A 9,085-nucleotide genomic window follows, 5' to 3' on the forward strand; every position below is an offset into this window, starting at 1 on the left:
TTTAGTGAATTCCACTCCAATCTCCTCCCAACATCTTTTTATAAAATTCATGTTGTATCCATCACTACCCGGAGCCTTAGATGAGTAAACTAAGATGGATAGTGCAGAAACCACTTCTGGGGCCCACTTGGTGTGTGCTGGGGCTGAGACTTAAGCTTCTCACGTGCCTGGGCTGTTTCTGGAGTCGAACGTCAGGTTGTAACCTGTTTCTGGCGTTGAACTCCAACTTGCAACCTGTTTCTGGCGCTGAACGCCAGACTGCAACATGGAACTGGCGTTGAACGCCAGTTTATATTGTCTATCTTCGCGCAAAGTATGGACTATTATATATTGCTGGAAAGCCCTGGATGTCTACTTTCCAACCCAATTGAGAGCGCGCCAATTGGACTCTTGTAGCTCCAAAAAATCCATTCCGAGTGCAGGGAGGTCAGAATCCAACAGCATTCGCAGTCATTTTTCAGCCTGAATCAGATTTTTGCTCAGCTCCCTCAATTTCAGCCAAAAAATACCTGAAATCACAGAAAAACACACAAATTCATAGTAAAGTCCAGAAATATGAATTTTTCCTAAAAACTAATAAAAATATACTAAAAAGTAGCTAGAACCTACTAAAAACTTTCTAAAAAACAATGTCAAAAAGCGTATAAATTATCCGCTCATCAATATTTAATTTCGTGAGACTGCTTAGTCTCTCTATCAATGATCTCTCTCCAGATCATGCTTATGTGACACGTTAATCACTAATATATCCTTAATTTAGTTATTATAAGTAAAAACAACTTAAAAATCACTAATATTTTTTAATTTTATACAGTAAATGTAGCTAATATATTTAAAAAAGACAATAACAAAAAAACTAAACAGTCCTGACAATTATCCTCTAAAAGATAATAAAATTCCTAACGATAAAAATTTGTCAATCCTAATTGACTCTTAATGGATAAATCAACAGTTTACCATGTCATGTATATTTATTTCGTTAATACAGAAAAAAAATATTAACAGAAAGACTAATCAATCTCACTAAAAAAAGATCAAAGACCAAAAAATGTATTTTTTTTTATTTAAAGATCTCGTTGTTATTTAAGGTAATTATCAGACTCGTTTATGAATTTTTTTTCTTAATATTATGATGTTAGAATTGAAATTATTTGGAAACTTGCATGACATCTATCTAGTTTGTGAGAAGCTTCGGCAGCCAGTCAGCCATCAAAAAACAAGAAAAGAAAAATAAATACCACTGATATTAGAATTGAAAGTTGAAGTGTGTAACACGAACCAATAAGTAATCTACTTGACCACCTAATAGTATATTTGTGGGAGAAGTTGATTCCGTCAAATAGATGAGAACCCAACCACTGTATACATTGAAAGATCAGTTTCAGTTTAGTTTTATATACCATAAATCTATTATACAGAGATGACCATTTATAGGTCCATCATACCTTTAAAGTTTTCTTTTTGTAGATTCTTTTAGTTAATCTCATGTATATCATCAACTTGCTGGTCAAAGGTCCATCTCAATCTCATTCAATATGCCACTTTCCGATTAATATTTCCATCCAACTTGGGCCCTGAGCCAAGAATTTCTTTCACCAATATGTAGCAGTTTTCACACCAGCAAGTGGTGATGGAAATAATCAACAACAATATGGACGTTTTAGTTTAGTTAGCTAATTATATCATTATTATTTGCACTTCATAAGATCTCATCATCAAATAAGGGAAATAAGTTTATCAATGAATGTTTTATTGTTATTTTAATTTGTCGTTTATAGGTAGTCAACTGAAAATAAAATTTAAATTGTGGATTCGATTAGTATTTAAACGCCGTGGTTGATTTGATTTTACATGATAACCATTTTCCACAAAAATACAAAAGAAGGTCGTTAAAAGCTTAGAATTGTAGAATACTAGAATTTGTTTGATGAGCATAGTAGAGCCAATATCCGAAAGCAACACAAATTAGAGAGCTTGTAAAGGTCCAGAAATGTTCAATCAAATAAAATTGGATGTTAAATCTTTTTCAAGAAAGTGACAAGGCTTTAAGCGTTAAGGGGTTCGTTCGGTTGTCGGTTCGAGATACTATAACTTATTTTTCGAGTGGTATGTTTGATATACACACAACTAAAAAAAAAAAGATAATATGAATTTTTTTCTTTTTTTTTTTTTTTCAACATTTACAGATTTAAAGATTTGAAATTGTATGAAACTTTGAATAGATTGAGAAGAAATTGCAGAGATGTGGATGAATTTGTGCACAGGTCTTAGCTACATACGAGACTAATTAGCTTGTGATGCAAGCAATCATAATTAACTAACTAACGAATTGCTATAAATACAGTAACTAACTAACTGAAACTTCAACAAACTAAACTGACAATTGACAAACTATATTAGGTGGCACCCGCTACCAGTCAGGATAATATGAAATTCGTTCATTCCCTTCCCCAGCTTAAAATGAAGTGAAGAGGATAGACATGGGGTTAATAATTGTGTTCTTTGATTCATAATTGTAGCCTGATTACACTGCATAATTCTTTCGGCCCTTAGTTCTTGCAGTATATAAATATTCAATTCATAAGAACATAGATGAAGGTGTACATGTATGTATAGAGTCTATAGAGGCTACACAATTTTAAGTGGCTAAAGTGGTTGGTTCACATCCATCATGTACACATGCCAATACATCTTTGTAATCCCTTGAAATGGTGAAAGAATCGTAGACGTTGCCATCACTGCTTTTCTTGTACTCAAATAAGAGAGAAGAATGGTTGAATGCGGTCAACTTGACAAAGCCAAAGTCATAGTCTCTGTAAAGACTCCACTTTGGTGTCACTTGGCTGAAATTCGACAAGTGGCTTCCTGCTCCTCCAACAACAACATGAATTGTTCCGTTCACCGTGCCTGAATACTGTGACCTTTCTTTGTTCACACATTGGTTCTGCATATGTTTTGTTACAAAATTAATGATCTTATTTAAAATTTAATTGCACTATTTTTTAACTTATACAATATATACTCGTTTCGTTTGAGAATATGCTTGTTTGGGCGCCACTAAATCCATAAAAAAAAATGTATATTTTTTTAATGAAAAAAAATCTTTTATTTTTAAATATGTTTGACAAATTTTTAATAATAAAAGTAAAAAATTAAAAAAATAAAATTTTTTTTTAAGAGGTTACAATTTACATTATTTTTTAAAAGATCTTTTTTTCTTAAAAAAAATATTTTTTATATAATAAATGAATAAAAAAATACTTTTATCTTATTTTACCTAAACATATTGATAAATAAAAATTTTTTTTACATAAGATATCCAAATATAAAATCACTTCTACTTTTATAAAAAATCTTTTAAAAAAATATCATTTAAAAAAAATCTTTGTCGTGCTGAGTCTCTTTTCTTTTCTTTTCTTTTTGTACTTACTCTAAATCTCTGCATCTTTTCAATTCATCACCTAAATTTAAATGAAACGAGGGCATAGTTGGCTATTATTGTGTTTACCTGATAAATGGGGCATGTCCTTTCATAGTTATGGACATGGCCATAAAATGCAATATCCACTTTATATCTCTGCCAAAGTTTCTGCAAACTTTCCCTTCCCATTGGCTCTTCAAATGAACCCTCCAATCCATAATAAAAATCAGACGAATATCCAAGCACTCTATGTGCAGCAAAGATCAACCATGGTTGCTTCTGTCTGTCCACTGTTGCGAGACAATGCTCAATGAATTTGTATTGTTCTGTTCCTTCTCTCCAATCATGTTCAGTGTCCCCTATGCAGAAGCGAAACATGCCATAATCCGTTGAATACCTGTGTATTCAGAATGTTATTTATTATTATATATACTAATTGTATTTAAAAATTATAATATACTATTGCTTTTATTTTCACTGTCATTTTCTGATACGTCTTTGGATCTGTTGATTTGTGTAAAAAGTGATAGAATAAGATGAAACGATGAGAGAGTGCGAAAAAACACTCACTATTGCTGTGTATCAATATAAGATTTTTGTACTTTTGTTGAATTAAGCATGTTTGATGATACAAACATTAATGTCATGAATAATTTAAGAGTAATATCTATCATTTTTGAATTTAAACTTAAGTCAATTTAACCTCTTCCTGCATTAGATTTGATGCTAATGGGTTCATTTCTTACAGCTATCTTCAATGTTGAAGTTAAAATTATTTGGAGAACTAAAATAGACTCAAACGGTAAGCCCTTCATGCTTCATTTGGTTCCGTTGGTTTAACCAAGTTGAATTTTGATTGAACTAAATAATAGATACTCTATGTGTTCCCTTTTATCTATCACCATCACTTTTTAATATATCTATAGACAAAAATAACAACTTTTTACAATTGACAGCATAAATAATTATCCAACAGAATAGATGTGATTGCAAGATTGTATCAGATGTTTTAAGCAGTGCCATCATATATATAATAATAAAATTAAATGAACAGCACTAAGATTTTCATAAAACAGCATGTACCAGAACTTTTCTCTGTTTTCTGCTGGGACATAAAACATGGTCTGAGCCAAAACTCCACATTCACCACCTGAATCTGTAGTATTATAAAAGGATCCCGTGTTGGGCCAATCACGCTCATGATTACCACTGCATCATGATCACACAATTACGAATTCTAATACATCAATACAAAAGTAATTGAAAAATATTGTTCTTATAACATAGGACAAACCTACCTGCCAATCATATATGGCACTTTTGATGCAATTGGTTCCACTTGAGCAGTGAATTGGTCCCATTGTGAGATGTATCCATTTGCATAAGTCATGTCTCCAATGTGGAAAACAATGTCAATGTTTTCTAAATCCTTGATGAGCTGGTCTGTTGTGTTGAGTGAACCAGGTTGATAGTTGTTATACTCGTTTGAACCGTCACGTTCAGCCTGCAAACTTATTGGATCAGAAGTAAATCTTTTTCAGCCCTCATCCTCTTGAAAGTTTGTTATTTTAGCCTAACTAAGATTCTAAAGAAAGTTTAGATAAGTTCGGTGTAGGTGTTGATCATTCTATTAAGATCAGAACAAAGATACAAGCCCGACTAGCACTTCCAAATTTTTCGCAACATAAGATAGGATAAAAAAAATGGTTTAACATTACCTTGCCCATGTCACCAAATATGATTACACGTTGGAGTGAGTTCTGTCCAGGATAAGGTGATGACTTGAATGAATATTGCTTGCTCCAAATTTCTGAACCATTAGACAAAAGATGCCCCAATCGGTATGTGTACCTGAAGAAAATATATTTGAAAGAAAGAAATTATGAAACAAAGTCTGCCTGTTACTCAGTTTGCTATCAAAATACATGGATATCAATAACCATACACTTTATTTGGCCACAGTTCTTTAAGAAAACTTGTGTGGATGAACCCGGGATCACGCCAACCTACAGTGCTTGCTGGTGAACCTGCACAGTGGCAAAGGAAGATCATGGTTTCAAATAATTAGTGATCTTGAATATTGATGATAGCCAGGATTCATAAGGTAACAGGGATTATGCATGTGTTTATATCTGATTAAACCTAAAATCGTTAGTTTTCTCACCAACGGCTCAAATGCGAGCCTAATCGAAGTTCTTGCATATTTGCCAAGCAGAAATTTAAGTTATGAGTAAGGTTAAATAAAGTTATAATTCAAGAGTATTATTTCTGCCATAGAAAAGTTGATTTAGCCGATTGAATGAAGCATACCACACATGGCGTTGCGACCAAATGTCAATGTTCCAGCAGGAGATTGCACTGGAGTCTTTCCCTTAATACTCCACTCAACAAATGGTGTAGCTTCACTTATGTCATATCCACTTGTCCATGTAACTGTCATCTGCATAAATCACTGTATATTTCATCTTTTCATAGACGTGTGTTCAAAATTTACTAAACTTTATAGATCAAGTGTCTAAGGAGTAGGGTACTGAATTTTATCAAGTTGATTCATATAAAGGGTATGTATCACACTATCACTCGCTATGCTCAACTAAATTGTTATGGCTTGTGATAAATATCTTAAGACATAAGAAATAAACTTACTTCATCCCAAGACTTCCCTTGAGCAATGCGCGGATACAGAGGTGCCTTAGGATTCACAAATGATATGAAATTGGAGACTGTAACAAGTTTAGGCTGCAATGATCAATCAATTACAATTAATTAACGGCTAGCAATTTCATAAAATAAAAATCATATACATATTCTGAATCAAGATAATACTGAGCTGTTTTTGTAAACAGCAAATGCTAGATCAAAGTTTCTAAGGTAACACTCAATATTATTAGAAGACAACAAATACAAGAACAGCTGCAATAGTCATGGACATACATTCAATAGTCCGCCAGAAAATAGCGCGAAGGAAAAGTCGGCACGCTGGTTGATCAATTGGAACTTCAAAGAAGCCTTTCCTGTCTTTGTATACATTGAATTGGAGTAATTCACAAATTTGTACTGGAACAAACATTCAAAACGATAACATCAGCAGGGTACCACTTTGAAGTAGTTAACCACTTAACCTTAATACAATCTAGCAAGAGTACAAGTTAATCATAAAGAGATTAATGAATAACATACTAACCTTTATTGGTGCTGAGCATATGTATGGAGTATCTTCTTTTGGATCATTAACCGGTGGACATGTCGATGAGCTGCAATTAACAAAATAACAATAATAATTAAAAAATACACTAGAATGTCACGGTGACAAATAAAGCCGAATAAATAGAGTATTTGATACATTTTCGGTTAATGCAGGTGATTGCTTGTTAAAGCATCCCATCTAGTGTTGAGTTCTATGCAATACTGAATTTACGTTGAATATGAGGAACAGAGTAAGAACATTACTTGAACTTTGCAGGAGAGAAAACTCCAACCCAATCATCTGCAGATGGGTCAGGGTGATAAACATTCACAGTCACCCATTGGGTATCTTCACCCTGAAATCAAATATGTGAAAAGCACATGAATTGAATGCTGCACACAAGATAAATATGTTTTTGAACATCCGAACTCTTCATAAAAATGTGTCAACACTTATTTACTAGAATCTTGGTGTGGTCCCCACTTAAGCAGCCTAACTCTTACTTTTCATGTTTAAATTAGTTATCAATAAACACTTGCTTTTAGACGTGCAGTCCAAAATCACAATAGTGTCATCGTGGCGCCCTCTGGAACGGCATTAGAACAGAAATTGCAACAGCATCAGTACCATTAATTTTGTCTCTGGCGGAAATTAAAACTAACCTAACCATCTGCAATTTTAAACGGTTGAAAACAAACCAAGGTAGAGCTAGAACTTGTCTGAATCAAACATGGTCAACTTCTCTGGATAGATACAAGATCAAAATCAGAACAGAAGGAGCATGTTGATGGTGATATATACCTTTGTGCCAAGAAGATAAGGGGAGGCTGCAATGGAGGCGTTACTGTGGAGCGAAACAACAGCCTTATAGATTGCAATCTTGGCGAGTGGTTGTTCCCCGAAGCCATGAAAGTGAGCCAAAGCGATGCTCAAGTTGATAAGCAACGAAACAAGAAGAATCATACTGCCTCTAAGGATCAAAACAATTACACCATGACCATCGTATAATACTTCCATATATATGAATATATTATTACTTTCTTATGATTTACTAGCGTGCTTACCGTTTCTGTGTTTCGCACTCAACACAAGGATATTCAAACGGCATAGCAGTGGAAACAGGAAAGAGCAAGTGAGAGGGTTTTAATTAATAATAAGACTATGAAAAAATAAGAAAAGGAAGGAAGAAGAAATTTTTATTGTTATGTTGTAGTTGTAACAATGCTACTTATTTATACTGATTACTAAACTGATTTTGAATTTTAAAATAAACTAAAATAATTTAATTCTGTTAGAAAAAAATAAGTATAACTAGCTTAAAAAAATAAGATAATAAATTTTATTTAAAAAAAAGATAAAATAACAAATAAAAATAAAATAAAAATTTAATAATTAATTTATTTTTATTCATAAAAAAATATTCATATATATTGAAGTAATGAGTGGACTTGAAGTAGCAGTAGGGAAGACTCAAAAGATGTATGCAATTTGTTAAATGTATCTTCCACCTACCTACCAAGCCTTCAACTCTCTCTAGTCCGTTCAAATATTTGAAAATTCATCGTTAATAGATTATATGGGGCCATCTAGTGTACAGATGTGCCTGTACAGATTTTTGTTCTTTTGTGGCTAAAAAAGCGTGTCATTAAAAGTATTGCTTAAGGAGAAAGTGTTACCCTTAATCGTTAACTTGGCTCTGATACCAATTTTTTAATTTTTAACAATGTAATTTCTTTTTCAAAATTATTAACTCTTCATATTTTCCTTCGAATAAGTTTATAATTTGTATAAATTTGGTTGGTGGTACTTTATAATTTGTAATTTCATAACCAAAAGTATTGAGCATTACTAATTCTGATTTCATTTTTATAGTTTTTCAATCTTGTTTTAGTTTATAATATTGATTATTGTATATAAAATCTTTTATCTGTTTATAATTTTTCAAATCCTCCAAAACTTCTTTTATTTCTACACTTTCTGTTGTTTCTAAATATCTTTTTAATTTTTCAACTTCATTTTCCATTTTTTTCTTTCAACAGCTTTAATTCTTTTAAGTCATAATATGGTGTTCCAGACATTTATAAATTTTTTAAGTTTAGCTCCAACTTGTATATATTTGTTCTTATTTCTATCCTTTTTATTATAAGGTCATTAATTTCGAACTGAAGATTATTTAATTCCCTTTTATACTCCTTTATTTTACTTTTTAATTTTTTCGCCCTTTTTCTTTTTATTTTGTTTTCTGGTCTTTCAATCTTTGTATACTTCATTATTTATCTTAGAATTTCTGCAAATTCTATCATCGATTCATCACTATTTTCTAGAGATTCTATCAATTTTTCTAACTCTTCAACTTCTCCTTTCAATTTGTCATAAATTATTTTTAGAGCTTCAAATGCTCTTTGATTTATTTCAGAAAACTGTAAATAATTCAACCGATTTTCTCTTTCAAAGAGCTCTTGTTTCTTATCTTGATA

At 32.1% G+C, this 9,085-nt stretch overlaps 1 protein-coding gene across 1 annotated transcript; it reads right to left on the bottom strand.

Annotated features, from left to right (window-relative positions):
• Nucleotides 1-2,423: 2,423 nt before the first annotated feature.
• On the bottom strand, nt 2,424-7,806 carry LOC107489793 (probable inactive purple acid phosphatase 27). Its single transcript, XM_016110564.3, has 13 exons — nt 7,673-7,806; nt 7,410-7,578; nt 6,872-6,963; nt 6,606-6,675; nt 6,356-6,478; nt 6,068-6,160; nt 5,732-5,861; nt 5,367-5,448; nt 5,140-5,272; nt 4,720-4,925; nt 4,505-4,630; nt 3,509-3,818; nt 2,424-2,944 (listed from the first exon to the last, which is right to left on the bottom strand). Exons 1-13 carry the CDS (start codon nt 7,714-7,716, stop codon nt 2,639-2,641), a joined length of 1,884 nt encoding a protein of 627 aa, XP_015966050.1. The 5' UTR covers nt 7,717-7,806; the 3' UTR covers nt 2,424-2,638.
• Between the last annotated feature and the right edge of the window lie 1,279 nt (nt 7,807-9,085).

The sequence above is a fragment of the Arachis duranensis genome, chromosome 1, assembly GCF_000817695.3.
Source record: "Arachis duranensis cultivar V14167 chromosome 1, aradu.V14167.gnm2.J7QH, whole genome shotgun sequence".
Classification (NCBI taxonomy): Eukaryota; Viridiplantae; Streptophyta; class Magnoliopsida; order Fabales; family Fabaceae; genus Arachis; species Arachis duranensis.